At 38.9% G+C, this 25,218-nt stretch overlaps 1 protein-coding gene across 1 annotated transcript; it reads right to left on the reverse strand.

Moving 5' to 3' along the window:
• Nucleotides 1-1,436: 1,436 nt before the first annotated feature.
• On the reverse strand, nucleotides 1,437-24,623 carry NUP155 (nucleoporin 155). The gene is made up of 13 exons (XM_089149302.1): nucleotides 24,206-24,623; nucleotides 12,675-12,844; nucleotides 11,606-11,732; nucleotides 11,106-11,368; nucleotides 9,333-10,989; nucleotides 9,025-9,237; nucleotides 8,528-8,775; nucleotides 7,990-8,404; nucleotides 7,584-7,789; nucleotides 7,076-7,430; nucleotides 6,163-6,381; nucleotides 5,668-5,996; nucleotides 1,437-2,137 (listed from the first exon to the last, which is right to left on the reverse strand). Exons 1-13 carry the CDS (start codon nucleotides 24,362-24,364, stop codon nucleotides 2,020-2,022), a joined length of 4,479 nt encoding a protein of 1,492 aa, XP_089005428.1. The 5' UTR covers nucleotides 24,365-24,623; the 3' UTR covers nucleotides 1,437-2,019.
• Nucleotides 24,624-25,218: the final 595 nt, after the last annotated feature.

The following is a 25,218-nucleotide window of genomic DNA, read 5'->3' on the forward strand; positions in this document are numbered from 1 at the left end:
CTGCCACTGAGTCTGTGATTAACTTTTCATCGGTTCTTTCCCTGACGATCTCCCATGCCCTGCGAACATCTAGTTGCGAGAATGATCCCACAAAGAACATACCCAAACGTGGATCTTCTTGTTGACATGGTTTCAACTCTGAATTGGTGAGGAGTGAGCATTTCTTCATCTTCAAGAGTAACTGAGATAGTCCTCTGGTCGATGAGGAAGGTGTGAATGCTCTCTTTCTGTCCATTCTGACCTCATTTTCTTTGGGTAGACTTCTATTCTGAGATACTTAAATTGCCGAGCATACCGACACATACAGTAGTAGCTTTCATCCATGGTGAATCCTCAGTTCATAAATCCAATTTCTCCATACCGGTTTCACAGAAGGTTCTTTCACAAGGGATATAAAAGGGAGGAACCTCAGAACACAGTGACCATTACTTTGACCCAATTATTGGTGTAGATATATAATATTGTTAACGCGTAAGTGCACGAACTTTTCAACGGAAGAGATTCCAAGTATTGGTCAAGCGTGAAATTTTTTATATATGTTGATTTCTTCATATTAGGTAATTATTAGCATATTTATTTTACATAAAATATAAATATGGTTTCTCTTTGCATTTTTATTTTTCTTTTTGGTTTTTGAAGCAGGAGAGTTATATATAAATAAAAATCCAAAGAGAAACCATATGCCGTATATGCATCCCATATATATATATGTTTTTTGGTAAATAAGAAATATGAATCTTACAATTCGTAGAGTTGGCTGAATTATCTTTACATTTAAGTATTATTATATCAAATTCTCATTGTTATAAATTAGATAGTTACACCTGGCTGAATTCTCTTTGCATTTAAGTATTATTATATCAAATTCTCATTATTATACATTTGGTTGCTTCAATGGTCAAGAATTAATTGGAGACCAAGGATCAAGTATTGGTACCTTCAAGTCCTTACGATAGTCACACCTTGTAAGCCTATATGAATGCTTAAGTGAAAGCTTTGCCACTTAAGTGACCCCTCCGGAGTACAGTTCGACTAACACTTGATGGAACATAACTAGGGGGAAAAAACACAGGGCATGCTGCTAGAAAGAAATTTCAAAATTTTCTGGAAGAAAAATTCATCAAATGGATGGCTCATAACCATTATCCAAGTCAAAATGCTTAGTAATAAGATGGTACTCTAAAACTACTCAAATCAACATAAATAAGGGGCTTGTCTATCTCCAGCATTGTACTTGCACAGCCAACAAGCAATCTGGAATGTACTATAATTATGAATGCACTTGTAATGTATACTGTTGTGTACATCTCTCTACTATGCACAACAATATACTTTTATTCAAATAAAAAACTGTAATTAAAATTTTAACTTTGAATTAAAAAAATCCTCAATCATTTTTAAATTTTTTAATTTTCTCAACCACTTAGTTTGACATATAAGTGCACAATTGTGCACAACAAAAGATATTTTTCGTTCTTAGTAGAATCTTTTGGGTTCATAATAAATAAATAAGGAACTTCAACTGAACTTCAACTGGTCAACAACCGATGTACCAACTTTGCTCCAGAGGTAAACTATAGTCTGGATCGATCCTATTTGGCCAAAGCCTGAAAGAATTTTGCAGAAATAAGCATTTGAGAAAGTTGGGCATGTCTCTGCCAAGTTGTTTGCTCAGGTAGCACCAGGAACGAATTTCTATCTCATGTTGATACGTTTCAGCGCATCAAAAAAAAAATTCATTCCAATTATGGAAAAATTGAACCATGCTGACTAAAACTAGATACCTTAGCGAGTCTTTCTTCTCTGTTCTTTTGCCCTTCGTTCTTCAGCTGATAAGAATTCAAGATACCCCAGCACGGGTTTTTACAACTCAACATAGTGCCCCCATCCCAACCCCAAAAAAATTTCAAAAAAGAAGAAAAAATGCAGTTCAATCAACTAACCTAATACAGAAACTGCAACTTATTAAACTCTATGTTACACAGAAATTTTTTTGTTACATTATACATGAAAAACAATTCAGAACCGCTCAAAAGAAAAGGGACTCATTAGTGACTCTTCAAGTTCTCGGAAACCTCGGTAAACAGCTTCAGTCTGGCTCTGTGGAAGAGCTAAACGACGCACTTCAGTCATATACCTGCCATTCCAAAATTCAACAGAAAATAGACTTTAGTTTATGTCCTTCATGATAATTGAGAGTGATAGATAAAAAGATGCCAACCAAAATAACATTAACCTTGACTAAGGAAATCAAGCATATAACTTAACATAGCTGATGGCTAAAATATTTTCTTTCTTTTTCTGGATGAATATTAATTGCATTAAACAACCAGGATGGGAGCAAAAAAGAGAAGGGGAAGGAGGGGAGGCACAAAAGCCATGGATGAGAGATGATAGGGAGAGATTTAGGCCCCAAGTAACAACAATAAATTTGTTCCCTTGGGGAGCATACAAAAGATTTTTGGGAAAGCAAGGTAATCTCAAGACTAACATTTGTACAGATGGTCTTTCAAATCATGTCAGGGAAGCGAGATTTTAAGGACCATCTACAAAGGCTGCATACAAGCCAACAATGAGAAATAGATGCTTCAAAAACAAGCTTGTCAATGGTGTAATTGATTGAAAAGTCACTGAAAGTAGAGAGCATCCAAGAGCACTAATGGTCAAAAGAATGACGGTTCAACATGAAAAGGGGGGAGGTGGGAGGCGGCGTTGGGCTCAAATGGAAGGGTGTCTAGACGTCTGGATGGGCCTGGATGAGGAAAAGGTTGGGTGCTGATAAGAAGAGAATGTTTAAAGAGGTGAGGATGGGGGGGGGGGGGGTCGAGGGATGGTTTCAATGGACTAGGCTAGTTCTGGCCATCCAAAAGCGGGGGGGGGGGGGGGGGGGGGGGGGGGGGGGGGGGGGGAGGGGGCAAGGAGGGAGGGGGGGGGGGGGGAAGGAAAAAACGGGGGGGGGGGGGGGGGGCCAACCGGCAGGGAACCAAGATCAAGTAAACCAACAATGGACTAGGCTAGCTCAAGCCAACCCATTTAGTTTAAATGGTCGTTAGAAGGCCAAAACACGATTCACGCGAACAATGTCATAGCCCATTATTTGGCATAGTGGGAATATTCATAGAGGATTTTGTGGGGCCCAAGATTGAATTTTATGCACATTTTATTCTTGGGAGATTTAGGACCTTAGTTTCAATTTTAGTTATTTATGCATGTGGCTAAAATATAAAGCCTAGTAGTTTCTAGTTTTAGTTAGTTTTTATTTCCATAAGATTCTATTGTCAAATATTACTAGGATATTGGTTTCTATTTTTAATCTACTAAGTTTCTATTTCTCGTAAAGCTTTGGCCTAGCTATAAATATGACCTTAAATTGCAATTAAGAAACAAGACTCTTGGAGGTAGGAAAACAATGAAGTAAAGCTTGAGCTTTGTGCATTTGTGCCCCCCCCCCCTCCCGGTTTCTTCTTCTCCTCTTCTATTCTTATGGGTGTTCTTCTCCCTCTTCCCCTTCTTCAAGATTGGTTCTTTTGAGATTTCCCCTTCTTCCTCTATCTTCTTTATCCTACTTTCTTCTCTATCTTGTCCCTCATTGATGATATCAGAGCCCAAATCTGAACCCTGTTGAACTCTTCACTCTATCGAGCTTGCTCTCGACTTTTCTTCGGTGCTAATTTCCTTCTCTCTGATTTGTCTTCTCCATTTCTTCTTCTTCTTTCTGTGGTCTTCTCCCCCATTCTGTTCTCCATTTTAATTAATATCATTTCTGCAAACCTTGTCTTTCTTCATTCTGCACACCTTTGGTGCCCCCCCGGGGGGGGGGGGAACATACTTTGATTCTTTGAACAAGCGCTTGTCGTACAATATCAGTTAAGTTCCTATTTGAGTAGAACTCGAGGACATTTTCTTTTTCTTTTTTTTTACGAGAGGAGAAATTGATGCAGGAGAACCAGCATGGAACTAGGACCAGGTGAACTAACAATAGACCAGACCAGCTCAAGCAATACCATTCAGTTCAAATGGTCTTCTAGAAGGCCAAAACACTGTTAACGTGAAAAGTGTTATAGCCCATTAGTTGGCATATTGAGAATATTCATAGAGGATTTTGTGAGACCCAAGATCAGATATTATGAGCATTCTATTCCTGGGAGATTTAGGACCTTAGTTTAGTTTCTATTTTCTTTATTTATTTGTGGCTGAAATATAAAACCTAGTAGTTTCTATTTCCATAAGATTTTACAGTCACTATTACTAGGACATGAGTTTCTAATTTGTCTACTAAGTTTCTCTTTGTTTTAAAGCTTTATCCAAGCCATAAATAGGCCCTTAAATTGCAATAGAAAACAAGACTTTTGGAATAGAAAAAATGAAGTAAAGCTTGAGCTTTGTGTGTTTTCAGCCCCCTTCTCTCCTCTTCTCTTCTTATGAGTCTCCTTATTCCCCTTCTTCAAGACTGATTCTTCTGAGATTTCCCCTTCTCCTGTCTTCTTTATCCTTCTTTCTTCTCTGTCGCATCCCTCATTAATAAGCTTACCAGCATACAACAGGAGTTCCTTTCCCCAGATGGAGCTCTTTGCTCATACAATAATGCAAACATTCTCAATAAGTAAGCATTCTTTCATTTCTTGCCACATTTTCTTCCATCTGTATCACTTTAAGCAGCAACGGATCTCGTGCAAGGAGTTTGTTAGCACCGTCCAGGATACCTACCTACCTGAGCATGACTACCACCACACCGGTGTTCCTTCAGCAGCTCAAGGATGAAATCGCTCAACACACTGTCGTTGTTCAGGATTCAGGAACTTGGAAGTGATGCACAACTCCACCCTGGCTTTGCATACAGAAATGGACTACTATACTACTGTGATCAATTGGTGATCCCAGCAACCTCACCACTTTGCAGCGTTTTTTTAAAGGAGTTCCATGCCACCACCATGGGCGGTCATGCAGGCAATTTGAAAACATTTCAGTGACTTGCAACAATTTTTTCTGGAAGGTACTGCTCAGATTTTCACAAAGAAAATCTGCTGAAATTTTTGGTTGAATATTCCCCTAATCTTAAGGCACTACCCAAATTCATACCTATTCATCCAAATGATCACCTGAAGTTACACTTTTACCAATCAGTCTTATTTCTACTAGAAATCCTCTATAGCTACAAGTTTAAAAACCTGTTGTAGTTGTAAGTTGTAACTTGGAATTTCCTATTCTACCCTACATCAACTTCAGTAAATCTAACCATCAAACCCTAATTTTGACATAACCCTATCCCTTAAGTGGACCCATGCCCAACTCTGACCTTTAATTGAACCAGGTTGGTTCACAGAATATCTTGGTTTATTCCTTCCTCCTTTGTCTCTTACAAATCTAGGACTACATCATAGGCATCACTGTAGCCGCATTCCCTACCCGATGCTTACCCTTATTGATTCAACAAGGTCACAATATGAAGAAGAAAAAAAAGGGGGGTGGTTTATAAGTGTGGGCACCCTAATTTGGACCAGTCTATAAACAACTGTTTGCCATTCCCACAGCAAGTGAGGAAGCAGAGTATATTTATTCAGAAAAATAAGACAACTAGCAGAATTGGTAAACATGAAAAGGTAGATGGTTAAAACTTGAAAGCAAGTACAAGCTCTCTACTTTGGGAAATAAAACAAAGTACCATACCTGTTTGCTGCACTAGCGATTTTATCGCGGACTCCTTGATTTATGACAGACGTTTGTTCCAAGGATAATGCTCCACCAAGAATAAGAGAAGCTCCAGTAGCACTAGTTCCCATTCTCTGCCCAAGCACTGACATTGCCCATTCACGAAGGACCACAAGCACAGAACGGAGAAGGCGCAATCTGAGGTTTGGTGATGGCAATATAATTCCATTTGATAGCAATTGGTCATATGTATTTAACACAGGTTCAGCAGCACCCTTGCAAGCTGCAAGAAGAGCCCTTGCAACATCTTCATCTCCAACAAGTTCAACTCCTGAAACAGATCGCTCCTGCAAAAACAGATAAGCACTTTGTAATAGAAAGCAACAGCAAAAAAAGGAATTCACAAAAAGCAAACACATGCATCGACAAATTAGAGAAGCACAATTTCAGAATTAGCAAATTCAGAAAGCAACAACTTCAAGAAGACACTATTTTAAATGTTAAACAAGATACCAGTGCAGCCTTCTCAAGGTGCAAGCATAATGTATCTAGAGGCAAGCCAGCACCATCCCCAGGGTAAACACTTGAACCAACCCTCTTTAAAACAGCACAAGCTTCAGCAATGCCACCCCTCAAAAGAGCTTGATCAATAAGTCTGGCCCAGGTCTCTCTGACGATACTACTATCTGCATCTCCAGAATAATTTGCAAAGTAAAGCATCTCCAAGCATATCTGGAAGCAGAATAGCATGTGAAAGAAACTGTCAAACATTATGTATCATGCTTGGAATACATGCCTCAATTCCAACAATTAGATGGTTTTACAAGCAAATACACAACAAAAGAGACGCCCACCAGAAGATATATAAACATAGAAATCAAAAAAGGGAGGAGGCTTGACAAAAGCAGTTAATAGCATGACACTGAGATTTGATGATGAAGAGAACAAAAAGAAACAAGATAGAAATCCTAGAAGATAAAGAGGCATCCTAAGGAGATGAGATTATCATGGAAATCAAACAACAGGACAATAAAGTGTACATGAGAACACCAGCAGCTAAAACAAATTATGTCATTAGCAGTTATTTATGCAAGTCAAATACAGAGATACCAAAATGTACAGAGTACTGCATAAATGGAAGTCTTTTCTCTTTTCACTTAGATGCTAGGATGAACCTGATGAAGCACTAATTTCCCATTTACTCAAAAAACAGAAGCATTGTATTAATATCCATCAAAGACAATCAAAAAATTGGCAGCCATTGCCGATAAACCAATACAGTATGGGAAACTGCCTCCTCACCATAGGGAACCCTCATCATAGTAGTGCAACTGAATAATCAAAGAAAAACCTAAACAAACTTTAATGCTTTGCTTCACAATGTAAATTAATAAAAAAAGTTACTAAAACAAAAATGAAAACTCACCTCCCAAAGCTCAAATGGGACTGCATAGTCATTGTATAGTTGAGTGATACTTTTCAAATCCACTGATAACTCTTTGGCCTTCTCACTTGCTGTCTTTACAAGATCAGTATCAGCAACTGGATTTCTACGTGGGGAGGAGTCATCAGGGGACTCAGAAGTACCAGATGAAGCATCCATCCTTGAGGCAACAGCCTCCAGTTCCTCTTTGATCTTGATTTGAAACCGAAGAACAGCAAGCTTCCCTTCGAGTAAATCCAACAACCCATTATCAAAAGCACCTCGGGCTGAGCTTGCTAAAGCATCACTATTGCTTGCATTCTTCGCCTGCAGAACCGCATTACTGAGGTACTGGCGCCTGGTTTGAATGAGATAATATGCAGTTCAGAAGCCCACAAGGTTGATCCCAAAAATTTAAACAAAATAAATTAAAATGAAACAGAAGGAAGAGGAGGCAAATTGAATCACAAATAAAAAATAAGAAATAATAGCTAAATATTTTATGAAACACCTTTGCTCCACTGTAGGGGCATCTACACCATCAGACGGGTGTCTTTCTGCAAGTCTCAACAATACATGAGCTGCAAGGACATGCTGCCGCTTTAATACATAGTATTTTGCGAGAAGTTCACAGTACTTGACTTGATGAGCGGCAAGTGGTGCTCCTGAGTGACCCATAGATGAAGCTCCAGATGATATGGCAGAAAGAGGCCGAACCTATAAATGAACAATGATGGCAAAGGCATTTAAAATAGTGCAAATCCCAATTGGTCAAAATATTCTAAATTTTTCTTATCGAAATCAAGGCAAGCAGGCTTCCAAACAAGCTATAAAGTGGAAACAGAAATCTATATCAACAAGATAAATCATCTCCAAAAAATATACTGCCTTCAAAGAAGAGCTAATGCAGCAAGTACCTCTTGTATTGGTCCACGGGCAGCATTCTGCAGAAAAGGCACCAAATCAGACCCCCCGTACTCCAACAACTCATTCTCAAGGCCCACATCAATCATTGTTCTGTACAAATGCTCATGAAATGCTCTGTCAGTTGACTGGACACCAAGCTGAACAATCTGCCGTATATATCTCTCCCGAGAGGCTTTATCAAGGACAGATTGCACAACAGGTCTAACAGGAGAACCAAATTCCCTTTGTGACCCTGTCTGTCCTTTCAAGGAACGTAAGGCATTGGTTATTATCTCATAGCACTGCTCACGTTGAGCTAGAGCATTTTCTCGAATGCTTGCATCAATTTGCTCATTGAAAGCATCTCCTGCAGGATCAATCGCCTCTGCCTTTTGCAGTGCTAGATGGACCACAGCTTCATAAAATCTGCAAGAACCAGAAACCATCGGACTTTCTGTCGCCAACTAAAATGCACATTTAGTGCATGAAATGAACAGGGACATTAGGCATGAAAAGAAAAGCGGAGCATTAAGATAAAAGATAGCAGACCTCAAATCTTCAAATCTTTTGCACACAATACTCAAATCCACCGACTCTGGAACTTTAGTTAACAAATTAAAACCCTCTCTAGCAAGATTCTCCTTCTCTTCAATGTCAGCAGTGCCTGCAGCTCTCTCAAGACACTCAACAGCAAGATAGAATTTATAGTCAGACTCCTTGAAATAGCTAGGACAACCTTCTCGTAATTTCGCACTGACATCATCCACTGTCCCTCGGCCATCAGAACCAGTATAATACTGGAAAAACAAATAGCATTTTTCCATAAGCATAACGCTTCATAATTGAAACACTGGAACTAGCAGACCAATAACAACTAGCTTATAAATACTCAACTAAACAGTCAGAATTCAAACCATGCTCAAAAACAAAGCTGGTCCAAACAATGTTGATTTTTTGTTTTTTTTTTTGTTGGGGGGGGGGGGTGTGTGTTGTAAAACCTACATAATTAACTTGAAGAGTACGTAAAATGGCTTATCATAGGTTACCTCCATAAGAGCAGATATAAGCCTTGTAGCGAGCCGATCACCCTCCTCAGAGCAAACCAGCTGATGGAATGTCATTTGAACTAAAGCCTGCCGCAGACTGCCATCAAACCCTTGAACCAACCGAGTCACATGATGCTGTGAAAGGATTTGAAGCAAAAAGAATGCTTCACCAGATCTAAGGAGCAACTGCCTAATACACTCCATTGCTCTCACCTGTAAGACGACAGACGGAAATTTAGTAATGGAACTTTGGATGTGGACGAACATTTGTCAGAGAATCAAGAAGTCAGAAAAGGATTTCAATTTACCTCCATGGCAGCCAATTCTGCAGGATTATATGGAAGACGCTGCCGTTTAGATGCCCCAATGTCACTTGACTCAACACTTCGTGAATAAGCACCAAACAAGTTTCTCACCATGCTCTGGTCGCCAAGTCCTAAATTTGAACCAGTTCCATACAGAATAGAACCAGTCACATCTCCCAGACCAGCAACACAACCATAAAGTCCCCTCCTTTGGTTTCTTCTTGACCTTAAAAATTGCTCTAATGACCGAATCTTGCTTTCAAGGACTTGCATCGACCCAACAGAAAGTCTGCAAACAACGACCCCACTTTCAACATCCGCAGCAGAGCTTAGACTGCCCTTGATGACCAGTACAGGAAGCTCCCACACAGGAAAAAGTAACCTAGATGAGCACAAACAAAGCCCTTCATGAGCACCAGAAAAGATGGGTTCGGCCTCTTGAACAACCTGCCCCATACTGAAGCCTCCTGGAGGAGTTCTTGTGTTTGACAATGCATTACTACCTTCAAGTTGTGGCATCCCAACTAGACGTGGATCTTCAAATGCCTCAGCTGCCTTCTCAGCAACAGCATTAGTTATTAGGTTTTCAGAATGAACTATCTTTGCAGCCAGCATTAAACACATTGATGCAGCTTCTCCAGCTCCAAAACGGTTAAAGAAATCTTCTAATATTGATCTTGGTGTACTCGACTCTAACAACCTTCGCAGAATGTCAACTGGCCTGTTGAAAACCACTTCCATCATGCCCATGGTACTAAATATGACAATCCTCCTCCTCGGTAAAATATGTTGCATTGCAAGGTCACCTCTAGCCCAAAGTTTCACAGATTTCTCACATGATTCTCCGAAACCTTCAAATCCAAAGGATTCCGAATCTAAATACAGAGACTGCACAATAGCCGCTGTTTCTGGAAGAGGCAAAACATCAGCAACAAAAAGCATGCGGCCTTCTACAGGTAGAGAAGATACAGATTCCCTTAAAGCCCGAGAGCTCCTTGAACTTGTCCCAAAACTGCCTGAGAGAGATGACTGTGTGCTTGAATCCCTGTTCACAATGAGAAGAGAGGACATGGATGGGGGCGATGAATCAGAAAGCACAAGAGTGCCAGCAGAGTAGTATGCTGCTTCTACCTTCAGTGACAGATCCTCAGCCTGTGATCTACTAGCAAGAGACATGGCCCCAAAGCTCAGCCCACCACTGACACCTAAAGGAGGTGAGGGCCTGGTTGTTACAACCTTTAAACAGCATGGCTTTTGACGAACAGAATTTAGTCCACCTAAACCTCCAACGCTGTTCCCACTAGAAGGAATGGTGGAAAGGTACATCCTCTTACCATCTGACAAGATAGCAACAAGGTGTAACCACTTTGATTCCGTGGTTGATAAAGGTTCGATGCAAACTATTGATGGTTTTGCTGCCCGGTTGCTAACGCCTCTAGATCCAGCAGACTGTCTACCCCCATAAGATGTATCCTTCTGACTGATCAAATTCCTTTCTTCTGCAACTTTCTTAAGTGGACCCATACCATCTTCCCCGAGATCAAACACCTGAAGTTTCATCTCCTCTGTTCTTGCATAAAGAATGTGTCTCTCATTATCCACAACCATTTCAAGGACGGGGTCAATAGCTCCAAACTTGAACACATTTGGAACAACCCACCTGCACCAATACAGCTTGTTTAAGATTAATAGAACATAATAGCAAGTCTTAACTTCAATATTCATGTATGCTGAGCTGTACATTGGCCAATCAGAAGAACCGTTACCACCAAATACCTTGAAATAACACTTCCTAGACCTGCAGTGAGGCAAACTTTACGGCAACGCTTATGCCAGCCTGAACCAGTTGTATACTGCATCTCATAAATGTGACCATCACGGCCAGCCAGGAAAATCTTTCCATTATCTGTACATGCAATACATGTCATCGTGACACCATCAGATGGTACTGTGTATTCTGGCAATGACTGTAGTGCAACCTCAGCATATGGGTCTGTGCCATCTTGCCTACCAGTGCAGCATACTCCTACAAGAAGCAACTGCTTGCAATATAGAGGTTCATCAGAAACCATTAGAATCATCACAGAAGGAATGGAAATTCGAATAAAAAGGAGGACAGCAAGAAGGAAGTCCAAATCTTGCAGTTATAGCCAAGCAATTGTGGACAGAAAAACTAAAACCATGAAGAGAAGAACTTAAAAGAATTGCTATTGAAGGATTTGGGGATTAAAAAAACACGTAATATTTTTTTGGATTGGGATGGGATTATAACCTACCTCAACAGGAGTTGCAAGGACTAAGAGATGTTGAATGGCTTCAATAAAAATTCCAGGCTTAGATTTGGCCAGGCCAACAGCACAGATAGCTTGTTCCTCGCCGCTATATTCAGGGCATTGACCATCCCTGGATGAATGGAAGAAAAAAATGTACGCGTAAAAAATATGAAAAAGTAAAAGATGTGTAAGCAAAAACAGTAGCATAGACGAAGAACTAGAGGCCATTGTGCAATTTCAAGCATGAGCGTTCAAAGCATAAGATCTTAGGTTAGCTATGGACTGGAGTTGGCCAAACCTCAAAATGCAGGAAAACATTGTAAATCAGACTCACAAATTACTTTCTCAAAATGTGAATGAGGCAGGAAGTAATGAAATATCCTCATATTTCTTCTATGGGCATCACAGGCTTTTTGGGATTATCAATTGCAATTGCACATATTGACTTATGGCATGAGAACATGGAGAGAGAAAAGACAAAAGGGGGGGGGTGCAACTGGATATAGTTCAACGATAAGATTTTCAAGAACACGGGAATTCTACCACAAAAACAAAGCAGAAGGTCAGAATAATTAACTAGACTAGACTAACTACAAGGATGGCCTTCAAGTAGAAGGACTAAACCTTCATGAAACATGTAATAATAAGTTAAAGATTGATTTTTGTAATGCGGAAAACATGTCAGGTAGAATACTTCACACCATTTCCAAGTACTAAGTCCCTACATCATAGGAAAAAAGACCAATATGTACAGAATGAGCAATGAGCAACATAAAAGGAAAGTTAAAACTGGTTTTCTTAATCATAAAATATGTTTGCCATATTTGTAATATGAAACCTTCCCCTAATCTTGTTTCCAACCTTATTTTCAAGGCCACATTGTATATGCAAAATGTTGAAGACTAACAACTACCTTTTGTCCATGTAGAAGCTGAGTACTACCAGGCTACCAGCATTCTGTCTTAGATCTTTATTTGATGAATCAAACAACACATGACATTCATCTAATGAATTACATGCCTATAGTTTTCATTCTTAATGGGACAGAAAATCCCCAAAAAGAACTTCTCACCATTTATCAAAACGCCAAAGAAATAAAGAATTATCTACCGATGCCCATGCCCGGCGTATCTCTGGAAATATTCCACATAATGCTGTTCCTTCTCCACTGGCTGCATTGTATCTTTCAACCAATACAGGAGGCAACTCCAAAGTGTCCGCCACTTCAACCAGAGGAGGCCACTATAATGCAATGAATACCAGTAAAATGTGAGAAACAGCTTCTACTTCCAACCATCATAGAGAGTTACATTCTACAAACGCATAATCACTGACAAAATAACAATGTGAAAATGAAACGGGCAACCACACAAGCATCAGGAGAAAGTAGAATATAGGAGTAGCTAAATAGCTATGATAATTAAGGAAGGATAAAAGAGGGAAAATTTCACCCACCTGCACATAAAGTGATATTAGTCAAAACCACCAGATTAACAATCAAGCAATTCATTATCACTGGTAGAAAGTGTCAACTGACAAAATAACAAGGTGAAAATGAAATGGGCAACCACACAAGCATCAGGAGAAAGTAGATTATAGGAGTAGCTAAATAGCTATGATAATTAAGGAAGGATATAATAGGGAAAATTTCACCCACCTGCACATAAAGTGATATTAGTCAAAACCACCAGATTAACAATCAAGTAATTCATTACCACTGGTACAAAGTGTCAACTGACAATATAACAAGGTGAAAATGAAATGGACAACCACACAAGCATCAGGAGAAAGTAGATTATAGGAGTAGCTAAATAGCTATGATAATTAAGGAAGGATATGAGAGTGAAAATTTGACCCACCTGCACATGAAGTGACATTACTCAAAACCACCAGATTAACAATCAAGTAATTCATTATCACTGGTACAAAGCGTCAATCAGCATGTGAACAAAAAAAAAAGGGTTGGCAAAGTCAATACACATTGATATATCTCATTTCATTGGACATTCAAGTATTAGGATATCACTAGAACTGCAAAATAGGGAAGATAATCTTGATTCACAAGAAATCCAAGTATCCGGTACCACAAGAACTGCAATATAGGGAAGCAACACAAGCACAAATATTCCAGAATGGTATTGCAATTTCATAATTATTTGTTTAACAGCACCAACATTTAACAATTTTATCAACAGCTAAGACAAGGAAATAAAAGAAGAATAACAACTTGGTCTTATCCTATTAGAATGGGGTTCCTTGACCTCCAATCAGCTCTCTATTTGATGCCATACCTGAATACATAGGCCTAAGGTTACATATATTGTTTCACTCTTTATAGGATCATCATAGGTCTGACCTTGGCTTTTTATGTTATGTTAGAAAACAAGCATTAAATAATCAAAACAACAGCTGAACTTGAACAAAGAAAAGAAAGATGAAGAACCAGCAGAGAAGAGGCCTGTGATTCTTGCTTAAGAGTCTAGAATCACAAAGCCCGTTTATTTATAGCTTCTAATGAATCTAATAAAACATGAGAGACAAGTAATTGTCCTCTAGAAAAAAGAAACAAAAAATTACAGTTTTAGTAACTTTCTAGCTCCTAAAATAGAAAGTTCTGAAAATAGAAACTACCACCAAAATAGAAACTATGCTTACAGTTTTAGTAACTTTCTACTTTCTATTTCTAATGTAGGAGTCTTGCTACATAAGTTTTGGGAGTTTCTAAAAAGCAGAGTAGCATCACTAGCATTATACTGTTCACGTGAATAGTAAAATAGCCCAAAGTGTGCATACTTCAACACTCCCCCTCAAGCTGGAGTGTACACAAAGAAAACTTCAGCTTGTACAATAAGAATAAACTTAAAGGTAGCACCAATCTTGAATCGTGTAGCAATAGTAGACGTCGATAAACACTGAGAAAACTTCACCCAGGAGATAATCAACACCAAGTTAAGAAAAAACTTTAATTCTTCATGTCGAAAGAACCACCCAATAATGAGAACAATTGACGATGTTGAAGACGAACAAAGTCCATAAGTATAGCAAGATCAAAGACACTATCCACATAATGCCGGTAGTAGGGAGAAATATCCATACTAAATCTTCAAAATTGCAACTCCAATATCCATATAAATGCTTCGCAAGAATGCAAGTAGTAGGTAAAGTATGGGTAGGTAAAAGGCAATATTGATTATTGTGGACCAAGCAAGTAAGTAAAAGACAGTATAGGTTACTATAGACCCAGTAAGTAAGGTAGTATGGATTACTACGGACCAAGTAGGTAGGTATAAGACAATATAGGTTACTACGGATCAAGTAGGTAAGGTAAAAGACAGTAAAGGCTATTGTAGACCAAGCAGGTAAGGTAGTATGGGTTACTACATACCAAGTAATTAGGTAAAGGATAATATAGGTAAAGGTAGGTAATGATATTGTTGTAAAATGCCAAGTAATATCCATCAATACATCTTGAGTGGATAAGGTACCATGCTCCCCCTCACGTGTAGCATTACACGCGGACAATTAATGACAACCAATAACCAATATCCAGTTTAAAAAAAATCCCAAAAATATAGTTTCCAAGTTCTCCTCATGGTAGGGAATGTTAAAATGTGGTAAATATAGTCCAATGGCGAGGAGTTGTGGTATAGATGGGATTTAATAAAAAGCAAAAATATGGACGAGGAGGGAGAGGCACAAGTTCAGCTATGGGTAATCAAGAACAATAAAAAAGCAAAATATGTGTAGTACCAAAGGTGGGTAGAAAAAAATTTTATTAGAAAATTAATTTCACCCATAAAATAGGGAAACAGTTGCCCGGGATTCGAAGGAAACATTGTATAGCATCGTCGGTTATAAACCAGTAGTTGAGATGCTAACACAACCAAATAGGTAAATCGCAACCCTTATCATATAAAAAGGAAACAGCTGCCCAGGGATTAAATACTACGTAGATCGAACCTTAGAGAAGACCCAAAAAAAAACTTGTGTAAGAACCATCATGTAAAGGATTGCAAATTAAACATACAGCAAATCTTCATCTGGATTCCCTGGGTTGTTAGTAGCATGGATAGGTATATTTGAGTCCTTTATAAGTCACCAAAGAAGCAGACCATATAAACCAGTAGCCATCCCAAATAAATCTTCAGAAACCAGCAAAACATCCCACGATCTATAGTATAAACTCATGAACCAGCAACCCAGAACTTGAAGAAGAATCATAAAATGAATTCTGCAGAGTGTAGAACATAATAGGGTAGGACAAAAAACTAATCTAAGTAGCACATTATTTGCAGCAGCAGGTGGTTGCGCACCAAAACTTGAAGAAGAATAACAGAAAAATTCTGCAACACAGAATCAAATAGGTCTTTGCAGAGAAAAACAGATCTGCAGAAGGATGTAAAACTGCAGAAAATAATAGATCAAAGTAATCAATCAAGTTATGGGATAAGTAAGAGATAAATAATAGAATAGATCAGTTTATATATTCATCTGCTCTAACTAAAAAATAAATACAGCAGTAGGTGGTTGTGCACTAAAGAGAGGAACACTAAAAGAGAACTTCAGAAGAGAATACTTGAGAACATAACTGTTTTGATTAAAAAAGCTCTGATACCATGTTAGAAAACAAACATTAAATAATCAAAACAACAGCTGAATTTGAACAAAGAAAAGAGAGATGAAGAACCAGCAGAGAAGAGGCCTGTGATTCTTGCTTAAGAGTCTAGAATCACAAAGCCATTTTATTTATAGCTTCTAATGAATCTAATACAACTTGAGAGACAAGTAATTGTCCTCTAGAAAAAAGAAACAAAAAATTACAGCTTTAGTAGCTTTCTAGCTCCTAAAATAGAAAGTTCTGAAAATAGAAACTACCACCAAAATAGAAACTATGCTTTTTAGAAACTCCCAAAACTTATGTAGCAAGACTCCTACATTAGAAATAGAAAATAGAGTAGCATCACTAGGATTATACTGTTTATGTGAACAGTAAAATAGCCCAAAGTGCGTATACTTCAACATGTTCATTTAATCTGAATCAAACCTCTCCTCATTGAGGCATTCAAAGACCTCTATTGAACATGGCCATGCCACTGATTTGAATTTCCTATAGCTTATCATGTATGGAAGCTACTACCAAATCAGCCCCATTATGACTGTTGTATCGTTCATGTTTTGTAAGACATCCATCTCAACATCCTCATCTCTATTAAATTGAGATGACCTACATGATGCTTCTTAACTACCAAACACTTCACACTATTCATTATAGCCAATCATACCACTAGCCTATGGAATTTCCCTTTTAAGTTTTTAATGACTATGTAGATTACACAAAACTCTAGTCTGAAGACGCTTATCCAATTCATCCATTGTATTCTAATTCTCTATGAAACACTAATGTCGAACCTGGGTAGAACCAAACAGGCTTCCGTTCGAACTAATTGGACCAAGTCAAACCAGTCTAGCACATCTTCTAGAAGATCCAAAAAGAAGCCAAAACATTGTTCATATGAACTAAAATAATGTTCACCACATTATTATTGTCCTAGTGTAACTAAAATTTTCACCACCTTATTATCATCCTAGCATAACTAAAATGACAGGTCATATTCTCCTTTGGTTCTACTTAAATTGAAGCCTTTAGATTCCAATCAGTTAGACCCAGTCAAGCTTGATCTTTTCCATCCACACCCGACTGCTTTCAACAATGCTTCAGGCTTGGACTCACCCCTATCACCGAACCCTGATAAAACTGGATTCCCACCTCCGTTGTAAGAGCCATTCGATCAAAAGAATTGCTCTTCAAAACGTGAATGTCTCATCTACCAAAACAATATCATTAACAGAAAACATACATCAAGGAAACTCATCTTCAATGTCTATGGTAAAAATACCATAATAAGCACAAACAAATAAGGACTTAACGTTGATCATTGATTTAAGACAGTTGTAATTGGAAGTTGACTACCTCAAAACCGTCTCCCTACCCCCTCACCTCAAACAACAAATAAATCTTACATTAGTCACTATACCACCGTACATATTCAGTCAGTTCTAATTGGAGATTCACTACCTTGAAACCTGTCTCCCTTCCACCCCACCACCAACAAATGTCTTACGTTAGTAACCAAAAATATCTTTAATTATGTTTACATACCCAAAATATTTACTTGAAAAACTTCACTCTTTACTCTCTAGTACTTTCCAGAATAAGTTTGTAGGAACAGTCATAATATCTTTCCTACATCAATAAGTACCATATGGAGATTGATGTGGACCTTGGTCAGAAGAAGAAGAATAAAGGTCCACCGAGTCAGCTATAAGTGGACCAGGACTGAAAGAGGTCAAGCAAGTCTAATAGGTCTAAAAGGACCAAAAATAGATGAAAACATTGTTCACATTACTGATGACATGAAGTGTCACAGCCCCTCTTTTGGGCCTTAATGAGAATATTATAACAAAGGTTCATGGAGGCCATAATTGTGAGTTGAAACTGACTGAACTTGGACTTCTAGCAGGACCACCTGTATTACAAAGCTGCAACCTAGGAAACTGAAGGTTTTTTTTTATTTATTTCCTAGTTGCTACAGACGTGTTTCTATTTTTAGAGCCGGAAATCAGCTTTATTCCTAACATATCTATTTTCTATTTTAGATTTAGCACTTTCTTTTTCCCATGTAAGTTGGAGAGCAAGTCCCCCCCCCCCTCCTTCTCCATTGACTTACCAATGATTTCTTTAAGCCAAGGAAGGAAAAAAAAAAGAACTTTGCTTAAATTGAGTTACCATTCTCTTGTCCAAGTGTGTAATAAGAAGGGTTAAGGGACTGTGCTGTTGACTGCTAAACCCTAGTGCTCAAGGAGTGATGCAGTAAAGAATGTCCAAAAGGGTCAATTAGGCTTTCAAATACTTAATTTTGGCTCATGGGTGGGTTCTATAGACATTAAACTTCTTATTTTTGGGTTTATTGACGCAACGGGCCAAATTTATAAGCCCATAAAGTGGGGGCAATGATGATTGATGTAACACAAGATTTTAGGGTAGAAATGCAGGATCTTCTAGGATGGATCCAGCACTCAATTAGGGTTTTTAGGGTAAACTAGGGATTCGGCTAAGGTTTAGGATGGGCCTAGGGTTGTTGGTTCTGTAGGTCTGAACTACCGTTAATGCTAAATTAGTAATTCAGATGCTGTCCAGAGGTGAGGGGGCTGGGGTATGAAGGTTTTATAGCTTTCTGAAAATTCAAAAAATTCTGCAACTTCACTTGAAAAAGATAAAGTGCAAAAAATTTCTAACTCCAGAAACAGGACTGCTTTTGGGAAACTGGAATTAGGATTACAGTCTAGTGCTAGGGGTGACCCAAAGAGAGCGAAACGGGGGAGGGAAGGGGCTTGGATTTAAGTTCTGCAGGGAGGGGAAACCGGCTGTATCGCAGGGAGGAAGGGAATAGAGGGATGGGTCACGGCAGCTTGGGGTGGTCTAGGGTTGGGCTGGAACTAAGGGGAAAGGGAGGGGGATGATTTGTGATGCGTTTAGGAGGGGTTTCAAGGTCTGAAACTGAAGGGAGGGGCTGGGAGCTGCGGAGAGAGAGAGAGAGAGAGGTGGTTAGGGTTGGGGTCTCTTACTTGCTTGAGAATGAAGATCTTTGCAGGCATTCTGTGATTGAATGTTAGAAGCAGTGAAGGAAGCCTTGAGCTTTGAAGAAACAAATCACAAACTCGGCCGCATGATGTCCCTCAAGATCCCACGATTTCTACAAGCCAATTTTTCAAACTTTGGTTTATTCAGTAATCAAGACTGAGAAATAACATGAAGGACTAGTCTATTTATAGCCTTCACAACTAGATTGAACTCAAAAAAGGATTCCATTACCTATTTGGGATCCAACAATACTTAATCAAAACCTGACTAAATAAGACCACTACACTTAAGATAAGGCTTCTAAGTCTAGAAAACCCTATCCTAAACAACTCATACTCATAAACAAATAGCAACTTAACTACTAAGACTCCAAATTAGGAAATAAAAACAGAATTAGTTTTCCTAACTAAAATAGACTCGGTCAACCAATAATACTTGATCCAGGGGTCGCAAAATGACCATTCTCTAGATAGATTTGGCCCCTTTTAGTTGGGCCATGGTTCACGGATGGGCGCGGGCCCTCTTCTGGGCTCTTTTGGGGTGGATAGATCAATGATACACCGGAATAGGCATTAAATTCAATATATGTCTATTGTCTAGTTAGATCATGATGTTTAATTCTTATGAAGAATTCTGTTTTGAGGCTTCTTATGTACAGGAAAGCTGCCCCCCCCCCCCTTTAGCTCTGCTTGTGTGCAAGCCTCTAGCACTGGTTTTGCCCTTTTCTTTATTGAGTCTTCTAGAGTGATTAGTAGTCCTTCTATAAGTCAAATTTAGAAGACTTATTAATGTGAACACAAAGACCCCCTGGCTGAAACACCTAGCGGGGCCCCCTAGACGGATGCAAGAAGCCTCCATAGGCTGGCCGAACCTTACAAGAGGGGTATTTTGGCCATTCTAGCCCTCATTTACTCCTGAAACAAATTAGGAATTATTTCAGATTTTATTTGAGTCAGTTTGAGTCCAGTTTGAAGTCTTCTAGGATGAGCTAAAGTTAGGTTTTGAACAGTTAAATAGTCATGTTTGAGTTAGGATAGGATTCCCTATCTTAGGCAAGAGTTATTTCCTTTTAAGAAAGCCCAATTAGTTTTGTAAAGGAATCCTTATCTGATAAGGAAGTCCTAAGTTGAGTCAGAGTCAGGCTATAAATAGCCTGTCATTGTAAGTTATTTTTCAGTTTTTGATGATTAATTGAATTGATCGAGTAAGGACCAGGGTCTCCTTCATTGGGTGGGCCTTGGTTGAGAGTTTTGAGTTCAGACTTTCTGCTCCTCCTTCAACTACAACAACTTCAAGAGATCATCAAGACATTCCTGTGCATAGCCCAAGCTTCCCAGCACCTTCCCAAGTAAGTTATAAACCATCCCCACCCCTCCCTTAGCCCACAGATCTCTCACAACACTCCCCATCTGACCATAGCCTCCTCTGCTCAATCCCCATTGTTAGACCCTAGAATCCCTTCCCTCCACATCGTGACAGCCCCCTCCCATACTGTTTCCCCTCCATCCTGGTCACTCCCTTACTTGCAGCAGCCATACCCCTTCTTCCTTCTTCCCCACATCCTCCAGTCCTAACTCCATTAGGATTCACTGATCCCCAGCCCCGTTTTCACTCCTTTTCCCCTCAATAGAATTGCAGGAAGCTTTAGAATCTAGTCCTACCCTTAGTTTCTGCAAATCAGATTTGTCTTGGTGAGTTTGAAAATTCTGCAAGTCATCTTCAACCTTGAGATTTTGCAGAAATCAAATTTCCAGAATTTTGATTTTGTTTAGTCTGATCAATTTGGAACTCAACCTAATTGAAAGGACAACAACAGAGGACCATTCTGGGCAGCAGAAGCAGCAGGGTGTTAGCCAAAACTAACACTAGCTGAAACCTCAATAAACCCTAAATTTGATCTTAAATTCAAGTTCAAAATCTGAGATCCCAACTCCCATATAATTTCAGGGCTGAGGTTGAGTTTCAGAGGATTTAAAACCCTGTTAGTAGCCTTCAAACCCCTTCATCTACCGCTGAAACTCCTAGGCAGCCTCCTAATCTAGGGAATTACAAAACAAACCCTAACCTTAGATCATGGTTTACATCACCTATATATATTTGATGCTTCCCCCACCAATAAAATGATGAATTGATCAACTGAGTTTTTATTGCTTGTTTACTGCTCCCAGTGAGGTACAATGAGATAGCACCCCCACCCCTTATATGATTTATTATCTTCTCTTTTTATATTTCTTCTCCCAAGAATAAGTTTCCAAATCCAAGAATATCTTCAACAAAAGTAAGTTGCATTATCCCCAACCCCAATTCTTCTTTTTCTAATCTTCTAACCTTCTAAATTTTCCCACCCTAAATTTCTTTATTTCCTTTTATTTGCGTACTCCCAAGAAACCCAAATTTCCAACTTAGATCTAGACTTATCTAACATTAGAATGGTCCCAAACTTTAGTCCTTATACCCTTTTCAATAACTTTGCATCCCATCCAACCATGCACCCCCATTCCATTACGATTGTTCATTTATTGCTGCTGATGAGATACAATGACATAGCATCTCCCTTGCCCCTCCCCCTCTCTTGATTTCTTATCTTTTCTTTTTCTCCTTTCTTATCCCAAGAATATATTTTCTCACCAAGCTGATATTCAAGAATATCTGATGTGAACACCATGAACCCCCCCCCCCCCCATAATTGGTTCCAAAATCCAAATCCAAAGGCCAATACAAGGTGGCCGAATGCCCCCCAAGGGTATTTTGATCAATTTCCATCCCTGTTATAGGGTTCAATATAAGTATGGCTAGATTCCCCATGATCCAAGGGACATGAATCTATTTTCAGTTTCTTATTTGAGTAAGTAGTTTAAGAGTTACATTTCATTGTAAGTTGAGTCAGCCAGTTGTGGATAAGATAAGATTCCTTATCCAAATGGGTTCTTATCTTTTAGGAATTTGTTTTGCTTAAGAATCCTATTATGAAGTTGTCCCAAGTTAAGTGTCGTTACAAGATTCCAATCCTAGGGTTGTGGTCTTGTAGTAACTTGATTCCGTTTTGAGTGTTTTAATCTAAAGTTGGGACTTGGGATCCTTATCTCTTAGGGATTCCCTACCCCAATTAGAGTCCTTTATTTTAGGCTATAAATAGCCTCTTCTTGCATTGTAATATTCAGATTTGATGAACTAAAGAATTTGATTGTTAATTGCCTAAGTGAGTGGCAGGGTTCCTTTGAGAGGGACCCTACAATTGTTTGTTGAGTGTTCCCAAGTTGTTTCCAAGCTTTCACGCAGTCGATAATCAAGTTCAGAAGATCAATTCAGCAAGTCCATCAAGTCTCTTCAACAGTCCAGCAAACCAAGTAAGCCATAGCCCTTCCCCACCTTCCACCCCCCTCCAATGCAAGCCCATCCTCCACCTCCCCTACCATGCACAACCTTCCCCAACCCCTGCCCTGCTGCTGCATCAAACCAGCAGTCACCCCTAGGTCCTATGATCCCATTAACCTCTTCCCCTAAACCCCATGACTCCCCCCGCCTTTCCCTCCTCACCCTAGCACCCGCAGGCCATCCTCCCCCTTCTCCTTCCTCACGGCAGCCATATCCTACTCCAATTAGAAAACCTTGCTTCCCAACCTTGTTCAATCCCCTTTCAACTCCATTAGGATCACACAAACCCCTAGATACCGTCCCTACTGTTAGTTTCTTAAATTCAGCCCTACTCCCCTAACTAGAGAAAAACCTGCACTTCATCTTCAACCTTGAAATTCTGCAGAAATTCTAAAATCGTAGAAATCTGATTTTGTGAAGTTTTGTTCAATTGGATCACATTCTAGTTGAGAGGATAGCAACAAAGTCAACTCTGGACAGCAGAACCAGCAAGGAATAACCTTCTTCCACCCTAGCCAAAACATTAGTTTGACTGCTGAGTTCGAGACTTGAAATTATATTTGCAGTAGAATTCAGATCTGGTTTTCAGTCTCAACGACCTAAACCACCCTAGAAACCCTAAAAATTTCCACCTTTTGCTAGAATTTCCTGGGCAAACCCTAAGTCTAGGGAAATTACTAAAATAACCTGAACCCTAGACCTGGTTTACGTCAATATCTTCAACAAAAGTTGCACTATTCCAACCAAAATTCTTCTTTTTCTAATGGAAGAACACATGGCCATTTCTAGTCCAAAGATACTTCTTAATTGCATATGTTATCAAACCTAGACTTCACGACTCTAAAACTTCAATGATTTCCAATTCTGGATGCCAGCAACTCTCTAAGTTATTTTTCCTCTCTCTTGGTCTTCTCCATGATAAAATCACTGTATGACACTAGAGTATGTATTAAGTATATATCTCGCTGGGAGATATACAGTTAATTAGCACAGAACTATTCCCCGCCCCCCCCCCAAAAAAAAAAAAAGATGCAAGTTGCGATTCAGCCCTCACTGATGTGACACTCAAATAAACTATGAAAGAGAGTATACTTCATTAGGCCAAGGAAAATGTTACTGCCAATGTTATTTTTGTGTTCCAGAACAAAGAATAATTTTTGATAGACCTAAGTAGTAATTTGAAGCTGTTACTGCCAATGTTGTTTTTGCGTTCCAGAAAAAAGAATAATCTTTTATGGACCTAAGTAGTAATTTGAAGCCACTTAAATAAAAGTTTCAATAAACATCCAAGAGCAGCTCCAACAATGACGTTATCATTAAATTTAAAAGAATCATTCGTCATGAAATGAAAGCCCAGAGAGAAAAAAAAAAAATTGGACAGTTATCATTTATGGGGGCAAAAGGTAAACCAACATGAACTGATCCTTGTAGATACCAGTCAGTGTAAATCTCGGGCCACTCAAAATTTGTTCTATCAAAGAAGAATTCTCAATAACCCAGTCAATCTTATTATGCATATAAACAGGAGAAGCATCAAGCGTCAACATATTCAAGTTACTCACTATCAACGAAGATTTCGAGACTACCTCTCTGGGATGAGACGAGTATGGGTGGCTAGTGTATCTAGCGGCTTCAAGGGCTTCTTCGAGGTCGAGTTGAGCAGAAACGTCTCTGCTGATGCGGTCGCTCACGACAAGACCAGCATTAGTGACGTCCCTGACGACAATCTCTTCTTCTCTCGACATCTTTACTTGGGATACTAGAAACCCTAGAGTATCCCAAGTTAACGCGAACAAAAACTAGACCACGCTGATTTTTGGCGCTAGGGCTCTAGAAAATAGATCAGGTACCATACAAGGTTTCCAGTGTAGCACAACTTTACAAGGAGATTGGAGAAGAAATTGGGAGAGTATAGACCAACGGAAGCTTTTGAATTGCCGGGAAGTATGGTTGCGCCGAGCGACACTCATAAGAAAAGGGTTTTGTTTGGGTTTTATTTTCTTCCGTTGGCGGGTTTTAAACACGTTTGAAAAGGCAAAAAATATACACGTAGAGTATCCGGTCCTTCCTCAGCGTCGACAATATTGAAATTAGTCCGTTGTCACTTAATCTGTCACTCGGAAATTTGAATCGGCAATTAAATCGGTTTTTTCTTAATAGAAAGCATAATCTGTGTGATTATGAAACATTAGAATTTAAAATTTAACAAATATTTCCATGCTTTTTTTTTTTCTTTTTCTCTTTGATATGGAAGTATACGTTTACCACTTTACAGACTACATGAGAATACTAAAAACATCAAAAAAGCCTCTCAACAAAAAAATGTTGAAACAAGATTGTAGAAAAATTATCTCCCTCCCTATAACTCTTCTTGTGTTGAAGAAGCTTGTCATTTCATGTGTTTTACATGAAGACTAAAAATAATGTGCTGGCCACTAAATTGATGTATCCACCATTACATTTACAAGGTGCACAAAATCATAAGAGTAGATTAATTGATTAATATAACTCATAACTTGTTACACCAAAGTAAATAAATCTACATTAAGTTACGCAAGGTGATAAAACAATCTCATTTAAATTATTACCTTTCATTTTA

This window comes from Hakea prostrata, chromosome 3 (genome assembly GCF_041222555.1).
Source record: "Hakea prostrata isolate BN-2017 chromosome 3, UWA_Hpros_2, whole genome shotgun sequence".
Taxonomy (NCBI): Eukaryota; Viridiplantae; Streptophyta; class Magnoliopsida; order Proteales; family Proteaceae; genus Hakea; species Hakea prostrata.

Bases quoted from the DNA above. Each gene is read 5' to 3' on its own strand.
- NUP155 (XM_089149302.1), bottom strand. From the start codon at position 24,364: ATGTCGAGAGAAGAAGAGATTGTCGTCAGGGACGTCACTAATGCTGGT. The intron at 10,990-11,105 runs GTATTTGGTGGT...GTATTGGTGCAG, and splicing joins CTAGGAAGTGTTATTTCAAG to GTGGGTTGTTCCAAATGTGT. The intron at 7,431-7,583 runs GTGTTTCATAAA...CATTCAAACCAG, and splicing joins GCCCCTACAGTGGAGCAAAG to GCGCCAGTACCTCAGTAATG.